At 38.8% G+C, this 12,006-nt stretch overlaps 1 protein-coding gene across 2 annotated transcripts; it reads right to left on the bottom strand.

Moving 5' to 3' along the window:
• Positions 1–228: 228 nt before the first annotated feature.
• slc26a11 (solute carrier family 26 member 11) lies at positions 229–11,976 on the bottom strand. Of its 2 annotated transcripts, XM_008280289.1 has the most exons (15): positions 11,890–11,976; positions 10,931–11,127; positions 10,604–10,831; positions 9,742–9,934; positions 9,200–9,285; positions 7,948–8,173; positions 7,656–7,834; positions 7,441–7,513; positions 5,340–5,451; positions 5,196–5,251; positions 3,641–3,781; positions 3,430–3,557; positions 1,188–1,287; positions 973–1,106; positions 229–876 (listed from the first exon to the last, which is right to left on the bottom strand). In XM_008280289.1, exons 3-15 carry the CDS (start codon positions 10,805–10,807, stop codon positions 769–771), a joined length of 1,740 nt encoding a protein of 579 aa, XP_008278511.1. In that variant the 5' UTR covers positions 10,808–10,831; positions 10,931–11,127; positions 11,890–11,976; the 3' UTR covers positions 229–768. The 2 variants fall into 2 exon arrangements, with proteins under 2 accessions (XP_008278511.1, XP_008278510.1); XM_008280288.1 differs by lacking the exon at positions 11,890–11,976 and having other exon boundaries at positions 10,931–11,767.
• Between the last annotated feature and the right edge of the window lie 30 nt (positions 11,977–12,006).

Genomic DNA, 12,006 nt, shown 5'->3' with positions numbered 1-12,006 from the left:
GGAATCCAAGACTGGACGAGGCAAAGTTCTGTCAAAACAGGTGGAAATTCGTTAGATGAACATACACGGTTTGTACTGGAAAGTTCTGCTTGCAAGGAAATGAATGTGTTTTGACATTTTGTTGCCTGATATATTGATGATATGTTAACGGAAAACGGCGGTGAGCTGTATGACAGTTGCAGTATTGTTGCACGGTCATCCCGGCCTGCATACATAAACACACACGCATTCAAATAAGAACATAAATGTTTTATTCACTAAAAACCTTGTTGGGTTATTTGGGTTATGAATATAATTAACTAAGAATCACATATATGTACAAAATTAGTAAAAATAAAAAAACATTGTCCAAATTTTTTTTTACCTGTGCAGCACTTCTTTGCCAACATAAAAAAAAATTCTATTGTCCTTCACCGGTAATTTCATATACTGTATATTTATATGACATTATTTATATATTATACTGCACATACAAAGCAGTACTTCACCTGTGGTCCGATGGTGTTGTGCAATGGTTTAGTAGTGTTGTCATCTCTTGGAATTCACAATGATTTCCAGAGTCAAGGTTTAGCAGATACAACGTTAAGTGCAACTCTCTGCTTCAATAGGAAAAGGGGGACTTGCCTCAGCCACTGACACATTGGAGGTAGTTTGTAATTTCATAACACCCTAATAATCCCAGATAAAAGACGTCACTGATCAGTGTTGTTGATCCACACTCCTTCTGCCCAGGCTCAAACGCCTCTCTGTGATTGGACAGTTTTGGTGTCAGTCATCGATGAGGTTTCTCGACTCCATCTGTGTCGCTTCCTCCACGCTGTCTCTATACCTAAAGCCCTGCAGATCAGCGGCTAGGAGAACCTTCAGAACCGAGGGCTGAAAAGAAAGAGGAAGAAACAGCCTGAGCAGAAGAGTAATCGCTATAAATACCATCAGTATTCAATAAAAGTCTGTAAGGACTGAAAGGCGTACCCGCAATCCAGAAAAGACCAGTTGCACTTGTCGTAACTTGAACTGCCTCAGCAGGTCGCTAAGCTCGTTGATTACTGTGTAATCTATGATGCTCACATGATGGCAGTCCAGGACCACAGACCGCGGAGGAGACACTAGGGGAGAGACGGGTGAATAAATAACAAATGAATAAGAATAGGTCCCCCCATTAGACAGGCTACCAATCGAATTCTCACCCTGCAGAGCCTGAGTGTGTATGATGTGGCTGAGGTACTCTGTGGCGGGAAAACTGAGGCCACTGCTCAACTCCATCACCAGGACGTTGTGATCAGACACCTGCACACACAGACACACATTGGTAACACAAAAAACAACTTCAGTTATTTGAGATGTGATGGATCTATAATGTTCAACACGTCCCAGCAGGCCTTTGGTCATTTGCATGAAATCCTCACTCATTGTATTCCATGTCAGAAAGTGAACTCCTGGATTTCACAGTGGAAAAGTAAAGTGGAGTATGAAATTGTACCAAGGTGCATCCCTTTAGTCTATTGAAGCTGTTATTGGAGACAATGGTTGAATTCATGCTTTCCATGTCTGAATGCTTTCCGTGTCTGAGTACGCAAACTAATGCCCACACTGAAAGTGGACAGCATATGTGCACACACATCTATTCATACCACGCCCTCAAGTCAAATACACAAGCTTCTTGTGGATGTTTCTGAAAAGCAGTAACTTTATACAAGGTGTAGCAGCTGACTAAAGATTGGCCGGTAGCACCGTGTGAGTTTGATTATTCCTTGGGTGTGTTAAACAGAGAGGACAGACACTGCATACGATATCTGGAGAATTTTGAATTTTCCACTGTGTTTTGAGAACATAGAAATCAAGACACCTCTATTGTTTAACAGTAACTACTTCAAGTACAACTCTTTTATTTATGAATTATAAAGAATTAGAATGAAAACTAGAATAAAACTTTATTAATCCCTTCGGTACAAGACCTCAGGGAACTTGCTAAAAGGTATGGATCTCTTCATATGGTTTCTCTTGTTTCAGCTTCATTTGTTTTCTTGGTGCATATGCAGTTGGCATGTTTGTAGTGTGGAAATTCTGTGTGGTTACTTATTGTAGACTGATCTGGATGGATGACAAATATTCTCGTCACACACATCCTTGCCAGAAAGGACAAATCGGTCTTAAAACTGTATCACCCAGTTTATATGCAGTACTTCCGCAGCAGCTTTTATCTGGGTCAGATGTCATAAAAAAATATTTCTTTTGCAATCATCCTTCTCCCTCTGCATTAATTCAGCTGCCGTGTGCACTGGATTATAAGTAATACAGTTCTTTTTACTAACTGAAATAGCTTTAAATGTCCGTGATTACCACCCCCACATTGTGACTGAGATGTTATTATCGCATCAAAATGACTTGATTTCATTAATGATGGTTACATTTTAAAGATTATAGCCCATAGGATGACTGTGAAAGAGATCATTTGTTTGTTGTATATGTCAAACCTAATCATAAATCATGTTCTTATTTCCAAGTATAACCAAGGATATTAAACACACCAAACGCATACACAGACAAACAATACAATAGCATCGTCTATGATCGTAAATTTTCTCCCTGATTCTGCAATAACCACAAACATTTCTTCAGTAACAATTATGCAATTACAAGACATGTTTAAATTTCCCAGAGACAAATCTTGTGAGGTTTGATACTCTGTAATGCTCTGTAATAATACTGTAATGAATCTAAAAACAAAAACCCCATGTACAAGGCACTAAAGTCTCATAATTAACGTTGATCTTGTAGATACAGGATTGTCCTTCTTTGAATGGGGCTTTGAAGCACCGGCAATATCTCCAAGTCACCATCAAGTAAAAGTGGAAAATATGGCCAAAACATTACATCATGATTTTAGTTAATCCAGTGAAATAAATCATTGAAAAAAAAAAATCCCTCAGGAATTCAGGTAAACATTTACACACATCTAGCACTAACCGATATTAAAGGGACACACACATCTGTATAAAACCGTATGAAGAAAAGCTCTCCTAGGGTTGAAAAATTGCTGCTGTTTGATGGTAAATATGTTTCTATAGCCCTACTCTTCAGTCCATTGATACAGTGGCTGCATTGTCATTTTTTAAAAGAGCATTCTGGCCTCTAAGAATCAGGATTGAGCATAACAAGTTTAGGTTTTAGTTCAAGAAGCAGTTTGTGAAAGTTTGGCTGCTGGGAGCAGGGCCTATCATCACACTCTGGTCTTTGTTTTGGATAATAACAAGAGGACGCAGCATAATATCATGAGTTTAACTCCTTGTTGGATTCTGTTGAGGCTGAACCAGCTGCAATTTGGTGACTAAAACATGAAAATGTATCACAAGAAAACTGCTATTGTGTCTTTACAGAAAAGTTTCAAACACTTGGTTGCTCACAGTCCTGTAAAGAATATCAAAGTACCTTAATCTGTGGTCTGGCCGTGTTGTACAGCAGCAGGGCTCCAGAAACAGCTATGCCTCCTATGATGCCGTACTGCACCTGCCAGAAGCTCATCAGGAACGTCACAACGAAAGGCAGCAGGTCCCACTCTTTGGACAACAGAAACCACATTAGTTAAACAGACACACACATGTGAGACAGATGTAAATAAAAATACTGAGCAGACACCTACTGCGTATCTTCCACATCTTAGCCACAACGTGGAAATCCACCATCGGAGCTACCGCACAGATGATGACAGCAGCGAGGGAAGCTTTGGGGATGTAGTAGAAGGCCGGCATGAGGAAAGCCAAGGAAAGCAGCACTATCACACCTGCAAAAAGACACACACAAAAGTTGTAAACATTCACAACCAAGCAGGACAACAATGTTTGAAAAGTTGTACTAAGGTGAGACACTACAGGCAAAAACTCTGCTTTTTCATGCATTTTTTACTTTTTTGCTTCCATAACAAGTCTTCTTTGATAATAGTGGAAAGAACATGTCCAAATTACACAGTTAGGTGTTCATGTTACAACTCTTTGTCTATGGGGAATACTGGTCATGCAAAACTATATCTTATCTTTTCTCAGTGCAACTTTGCATTCAGAAAACTTGCAATACAAAAAGTTATTGTCTTAAAAAAGTAGTCAGCTGGGAAGGTTTCATGGTGATATCTTTTAGTTGAAATGTACCCAGAAATAATGGTTTCCAATAAAAACGTATCCAACTTTACAAAACATATCTTCTATAATATTTTTTTCCTCATACTCTATTCCAGAAATCTCCTCTTAAGTAGCACTTGCATGCGCCAGACTTTTACAGATTTATTCCCTTTATATTCTGAAAATTGCTACAGAGGGGTTTAGCCTGGTTTATAGAACAGTTTATTCTAAAAACATGGACAAAAATAGATTTTATTCTAGCTTTCGACAGAATTTTCGGATTCACAGAGTGATAAAAGGAGCTATCTAAAATAATTATTGAAAAAAACCTCTGACTCAGGTCAACAAGATGAAACAGGAATTTTGAACTTAACTTTATGAAACGTTCCGATATCTGTTCTGGAAATGTATTTAAATGAGCACATATCTAATTACATAAAATGTTCCTTGCGTATTTAAATTTCAGAAACAAACTTGTAAAACAAAAAACAATTCTCTTAAGTGTAAGTAATCAACTGAGGAAGTTTCATAGACGTTAGTTCTAATTTTTACTCTATTTATCTTAGCAAAATCCCAAAATAAATAAAAAAGCCAGTGTCCTTGTGTGTTACTAGCAATAGATGATTGGTGTTTTAGTTAAAAACCTATTGAAGCTGTTTTGCTTGTGTGATGTTGAACTGAACCAGAAAAGTAAGAATACGAGTGATTTCTACACAGTTTAAACCAAAAAGACGCTTTTTTTTAAACGTTTTTTTCTAAAATCAGTTGCATGGAGACAGGTTGACAGTGAAAAAGGCCAAATTTACAATATGTGTATTTTGTTTTTGAACTAAAAAGTTCATACACTGAACTGTCTTTGATTAAAATTAATGTTTTTGTTGCTTTGTTACTTGTCATAAAGTCTATTCTTGACGTTTCCTGTGACACTTCTTTCATGATCTGCTTTCATGAGAACACTTTCCATCTCAGCAGTGGAGACAGTGAGGGGGAAAAAAGGAACGGGAGGCAGGACGATACGCTGCATGATAACACAGATCACCACAAGAGGGCGGAAGAGGAAAAGTTAAAAGTGTCTCGACTCACTGGTGACGATCCCTCCAGCTGGAGTGCAAACGCCTGTCTGAGAGTTCACTGCTGTCCTGTGTGTGAAGAGGAAACATGACAAGATAAACATCTGACAGCTCAGCTTTCTGTTTCTCTTTCTCTCACGCACTCTTAGACACAAACCTCCCGAAGCTGCCAGTAACAGGGTAAGCCGACACAAAGGAGCCCATGATGTTGGTCACACCAATTGCCAGCAGCTCCTGGTTGGCATCGATCCTGTAGTTGTTCTGACTGGCTGAAGACAAACAAGAGGATAAAATCAGCCAACACACTGTGGAAACACTAGTTTTTAGCTCTGCTCATGACCTAATGCATATACAAAGTGTAGAAAAGTGCTTTTGCGTGCACGTTTTGCAGGTTCACAATGTTAGGTAGACATGTTAACAGTTGCAGTTTATTCTAACACACTCAACACCATCAAACTTGCAAATATACATTTATCAGTGCAACGTTTAAGTGCTAGACATTCATCAGGAAAACAGTGTATCTGTAGTCGTAGTATTTTTGCAAGTTAAACTGTTGTAATCTTTTGGATACACTTGTCTCCTTCCTACACACCTGCCTCATGAAATAGTTGTGTGAATAGTTCCTTTGGTTTAAAATGTGCAAATTAGCAATAAACAAAAACAGCTCAGAATCATAGGAATGTCATTATTTTGCAGGTATGTCTCCAAAAAGTCATGAGGTTTTTTTTTGTTGTTTGTTTATCTGGACAGAAACATTAATATCAGCAGTCAAAGACTCCTGCAGAGCTGCTGAAGTGGACCGTCAGTGGCTCCGGATGCAGAAAAAGGACTCCACCAGGGCTCCACAGTGAATGACTGGTATCAAGGAGGTGAGCAAAAGATGCCAGAATTCACTCTGGAGACGTCGTAGGCCTATCAGTAAATAATTCAGCAAAGAGGACGTCCACTTGATAAGTAAGAAGATGTCGCTACTCACTTGGTCATCCTGCATCTGGTATGGAATTAACAGACACAAATAGCTATCAACAATTACTTCTCTATTGGTGAGGCAAAGGCATAAGAAAGATGTTTTTGATTTTGGTACACAAGCTGCATCTTTGGCACTAACTGTGATGTTTTTTGAAGACCAATATCAGTAGTGAAATGTGTAAAAAGCCTTCCCTAAACCGCTTCTTGAAGTACGTAGTAACCTTGGGCGTACCTGTCCTTAATACAACGCATGTAATATGATTGCATTTGTGACTTCCAAAGAAAAGTCCCCAGGATCTTTATTTAGAAATCTTCATTTTGATGCCAGCACATTCAGATGCCGTTAAGATTAACCGAGAGGAGTGCAGATTTGAAAGAGGCTCATGCTAACTTGTCTACAATGGGTAGACTGTTAAGTTCAATAACCCCAGCTATGTACCCTTCACATTCAGCACACTCCAGCTCCTGAGTCAAGGAGTGTAATTAAGGGATATTAACAGCTAGTCCTTCATTAAAGACCAACTTCAAACCTTGACTCATTCACTTCTTTTGACTGCGATGTGGGGCAAATGGGCAAAGTGAATGAGAAAGACAATTTTTGATTTTGACAAGCAAACTGTGTCTTTAATGTTTTTGCACAAATATTGATGCAAAAATTATTTTAAAAAACAAAAAAAACACTACACACTCAAATAGCAGCGTAATCTAGTGCATTTCTGTCTGTTAAAGTAACTGTATGCAGTTCAGACTTGTGCCGACTCGTTGAGCATGATGCGGAAATGTTACTCGACAAAGCAAGATTACCAGGGAGACTTTTATGAAAAGGTGACCAGGGTGTTCATTCAGACGTGAAGTCGACACATTTAGATGCCATCAAGATTAGTGGAAAAGAATGCGTGTCTGAAATGGGCTTAAGATAATTTGTCTGATGTCAAGGGAGGTAAGTCCAGGGAAGAAACCTTCACATTTAGCAGACTCCACCACTCACTTGGGTATCCTGCAGAGTGTCTCAAGAGGGGAATTATGGAAGATTAACAGGTTGCCCACATACCAGACATGTACCAAATTTCACATGAATCCATCCAATAGTTGTAATGAAATCTCACCTAAAAACAAAAATGTCAACCATGTGGAGGAAAAGTAGGATTCCTCTTCTGGAGACCAAGAATGTCGAGTACAAACTGTCAGTACAGTTACTCCAACAGTTGTGGAGATATTTCCTTTATTTCAAACTAACCTTTAGATGATCGTGCCATAATCAGGGCACTAGCATGAGTTAAACTACTTACCAAAAGCTTTGGCGATAGCAATACTCTCTATCAAGCCCATGAAGGGGATCACAGCGAGCCCTCCTCCAAAGTCCTTTGATAAACACAGAGAGGAAGACCGGTTAGTCAGCAGCTCAGAGTTGGAGAGATTTTGTGAAGTGGAAGTTGAAACTCAGACAATCAGCAAAACATTCAGGCTCTTCGTCCAGTAACCGGCTCCTCTTTCTTCTCCTTACCTTTACAATCTCTCCAAAGGGGACAACAGTGCCGTTGGCTGTGGTGTCTGACGTGGGTGGAGGTCGGAATGGGGGGAGTCCTTTGCTAGTTTGCCCAGTGATTGTGAACACTTTATGACCGTAAGCATCCCAGGAAAATGCTATGAGGGATGCAGCCACAACCACCAGGGCGTTACGCACTGAAACGACAAAGAAAGAGAAAAAATGTTTTTTAAAAAACTGAGTAATCAGGTGTTATGTTATTGTTTGCCAAAGAGAGCAGACACGCAGTCACAACCACACAGGTACTGACTGGTAGCAACAGTCCACACTAGTTTCCTGGCGACTCTGGAGGAGGTGGAGGCATCGTCTGCATCGTTGGACTCGAGACTCGCCTTCATGAACACCAACATGATCAGCAGAAAGAGACAAAGCAGCCCCAGGACCACGTCACCTATTCTGGCCTCTGGGATCTTGTAGAAGGTGTAGTAAACCTCCAGGAAAAACTCCTGAGGAATGCCCCGCAGTCCCAGAATATTCTAGAAAAAGGAACGACAGATAAAATCATTGACCTTACAAACACTTGAGTTTCAGACCCAAATCAATCAAAGTTCTCTTTTAACTACATTTCAGCCTCTGTGTTAGGAACTGTGAGCCTGTAGCAGGATGTTTGTAACTGAAAAATGGTGGATTAAGAAAACCCCAAAATATGTTATTTTTACTGTTTGGTACAAATCATGCACTAGACTGGCTTGTAGTTAAAGACAGAAGTGCTGATCCTACATCAGAAAGTTACAAATGCAAACTTGCAAATATATTTAAGGGCCACAAATAATCATCACAATAAAAATAAATATCGTTATACTTCCCTAAAGCTAAAGGTAGTCCCTTCAAATTTCTTGTTTTGTTTAGAAAATAAAGATATAAAGTTTATAATCATACTGGAAAAGGTGCCAATTTTCACATGTCACAACCTTGAACCTGAAACATTTTAGTAGTGTTGCTTTAATCAGTTATCAGAATACTTTGCAAGATTAAAGTTTTCTGTCCATTTACTAATCAACTCATTGTTTCAGCTCTTATATTTTTTTGGACCAAGAAACTGTCACTGAGCAGAACGTTTTCTAGTTGAAAAATAAAATTAAGTGGCTCTGTGATGGACAAGTTCTGTAATTTTTATCTTAAATCTATAGCATTTCTGCTGTGCTTCTGCTTTTTACTTAGTTACCAGTAAGCTAATATTGGTGCTAAAATACAGACTTTAGACTTAAGACCCTAAGTTTGTTAAAATATCCGCTTATTCCACTGATTTTCTTTTGCTTGTTTTTGTATGTGCACAATTGCTTTCTTGTGTACAATTGAATTTACTTTTGCTTTCTTTTCTATCCGTTTTTACTGTTGAATTATAAAGTTTATTGGATGGAAAGTATATTGGATGTACCGAGACAACATTGTGTTCAAAAAGGGATATTTTGGAAATGCACATATGTTCCTGTTTCTGTGTGTGTGTGTGTGTGTGTGTGTGTGTGTGTGTGTGTGTGTTTGTGCGTGTGTTTAACGCTCACTTTGACCTGGCCAAAGCCAATGGTGACTGCAGCAGCACAAGTGAAACCTTTTATTACAGGGTAAGAGATGAAGTCCAGGAGGAAGCCTGCAGAAGACGAGCAAAACAGCAAATGATTTACAGAGAAAAGACACTTAACCAGAAATAGTCAGCTGAGATCCAGAGATTTCACAAAAACTGAGTTTCTGAGAATTGGATGAAGCTCTGGAGTGACAAACTAAAAAAAATGTTTGGTATTCTGCAGCTCTGTTCCTATACCATTATCTTGACAATCTGTTTCTGTCTAAGAGTTGGTTTTAATGTGGAATTGCCAGTATTTGGGATTTTTGATACAGAGCAGAGGAGGTGATGCTAAACTGTCAGCGTCATCAGGCCTAAATTGTGTCTCAGTATAAACGAAATCCTAATTTGCTAAAAAAAAAAAAAAAAAAATCCTAATTTGCTAAAAAAAAAAAAAAAAGTCATCTACTTGGTTCACAAGCTTAGTCTAAATTTAGAAAGCCAAAACTTTGTGTCACAAGGTTTCCACATGACTTCCCTCACCTAATCTCAGTAATGCCATCACAGCCTGGATGAGTCCACAGAGGAGGCTGAGCAGCACGGCTCGCTGAGGCTGCCCCCCCACCACAGAGGAGCACAGGAGGGACATGATGGCCGTCGGACCCAGTGTCACGTCCTTAGAGGTCCCCAGTAGCATGTAGATGAAGCCCCCCATGAAAGCAGAGTAGAGTCCGTACTGGAAACAGAAAAGCTTTTTAATTAAAGACTGAACAGAGAATTTTACACATTTTCATGAATGTGCAAACCCCACCCCTCTGTTTTTATTTAGATGGTTGAAGTTTACTTCACTGTAATCTCTCAATTTTTGAGAGGAAGTAGATGATGCTTTCAGAATCTTTAATACAGCAACTTCTTAAATGTCTGAAAACTTTTCCAGAAACTTCTTAAATCTTGCTTGTTTTTTTTTTTTATTTGCCCTAACAATTTCCCACAATCCAAGGCGACATCTTTAAATGTCAATCAAAAGTTTAAACCCCAAAGGTATTCAAATAATAAAGACACAAAATAGTAAAAATGAGTAAGAATAACAACAACAACAAAAATTCCTCATTTATAATTATGGGAATAGTTGCAGGATAATATTCTGTTGATTAATTAATCATTTTAGCTCTAATAATTTTTAAAAAATGACAATATTTATGCAAAAAAATTCAAATTTGACAGGATTATGTTATTAATGAGCAAAATCAACTTGCATCTCATGTTTTACATCATCACTCAGCATAACAGATAGTTGTAGTTTGATAAACCTGCTGAGAAATCTGGAGATGGTTGAACCTAAATAAAAGTTGAATAACTTGAGAATCTTGAAATCCAACAGATGATAATCGGAGGTACTACCTACCTGCACAGGAAGCCCAGCTACTTCTGCATAAGCCAGCGCCTGCGGTACGGTTGTGAGCCCAACAGTGAGGCCTGCGAGGACGTCCATCTGCAGCCATTTCAGCTTGTACTTTGGTAGCCAGGACAGGATGGGCAGCCAGGCCTTCAGGGTGCCGTATGAACAGCAGCCCCTCGACGACTCCCCTCTCAGCAAGGGCCGATCCATCACACACTTAGAGAAGAAGGCAACCTGAAGGGGATGAAGAGACAAGTGCACAAAGATGAAATTATATTGCACGTATTCAAATGTGTGCACAAGGAGCATAACTACAGGAAAGACAATACTTACACAAAGTGATTAAATTTCCACCTTTACTTCATCAGCTTAGAAGTGCTGCTTGGTTTCTCGTGCTGTGGTTTGCCTCCTGAGATGTCCAGCATTCAGGAAACTACAACAACGATGCACTGTGTCCCTGCATGTGTCATCTCGCTCATTTGTATTTCTTGAAACCAAGTGAAACCATATCTTTAGGGGCATGCTGCCACCTGCGTGTAATGGAAATTTAAAAAAAAAATTAAAAAACAGTAAAAGTCAACTACAAGCAAGTAAGCAACCAGTTCACACAGAGAATAACCACTTATTACACATCTGTTCACAAGGTCAAGTCAGTATTTTCAGGTCCTCAGTGGAGAGATATGCGTTTGTGTGACCCATGACCTAAGTTATCTTTCCAATCATATGATGATCATAAGACAGGTTGATTCCTTGTATACCTGTATCTGAACAGCATGAACATTTCTCCACTAGCCACAAAAGTCCCTTAACAAGGAAATAGTCTTAGAAATACTCCCCAGTGTAATGTAAGCTGCCAGCGGTCTGATCTTGCATTGCGAGATTTTTCTTAACTCTCACTGTGTTTGATAAAGTGTTAGCCTCTCAAGTCATCCCAGTCATAATAAGAGATTTAGTACAAAGCAACTGGACTTCTCTTTTTGGTTCTTGAAGACCTTTCACCTCTAATCCAAAAGGCTTCTTCAGTTATAACTTTTTACTAGCTTTTTACTGAAACTTTTGCAATTCTCCTTGCTGCATAGGTAGCTTCTGAATATCACAGAACAATAAGATTTTACAAAAACAGTAAGATGTGCAGAATAGTCCAGAATAGAAACATAAAATAATACAGCAGAACATAAAAGAACAGAATGAAATCAAAAATAGAATAGGATGTAATATAATAGCATAGAATAAAGATGTAATAGAATATAATTTAATAGTACAGAAAAGACAGTAAATAAAAATATTCTTGCCAAATCTGATGTCTTCCTCCTGCACATAATTCCGTGGTCCAGCTGTGATTTTTAAACCCGCTATTGCTGCTTCAGTGAAAAACCACTTCTCAAAATTATGACATTTCGCTGATGAAG

The sequence above is a fragment of the Stegastes partitus genome, unplaced genomic scaffold, assembly GCF_000690725.1.
Source record: "Stegastes partitus isolate 25-593 unplaced genomic scaffold, Stegastes_partitus-1.0.2 Scaffold189, whole genome shotgun sequence".
In the NCBI taxonomy this organism is placed as follows: Eukaryota; Metazoa; Chordata; class Actinopteri; family Pomacentridae; genus Stegastes; species Stegastes partitus.
This window is presented reverse-complemented; position numbering and strand designations above follow the sequence as displayed.

Bases quoted from the DNA above. Each gene is read 5' to 3' on its own strand.
- slc26a11 (XM_008280289.1), bottom strand. From the start codon at position 10,807: ATGGATCGGCCCTTGCTGAGAGGGGAGTCGTCGAGGGGCTGCTGTTCA. The intron at 3,782-5,195 runs GTGAGTCGAGAC...GTCTTTTTGCAG, and splicing joins AGCTGGAGGGATCGTCACCA to GTGTGATAGTGCTGCTTTCC. The intron at 3,558-3,640 runs GTAGGTGTCTGC...TGTTGTCCAAAG, and splicing joins TAAGATGTGGAAGATACGCA to AGTGGGACCTGCTGCCTTTC.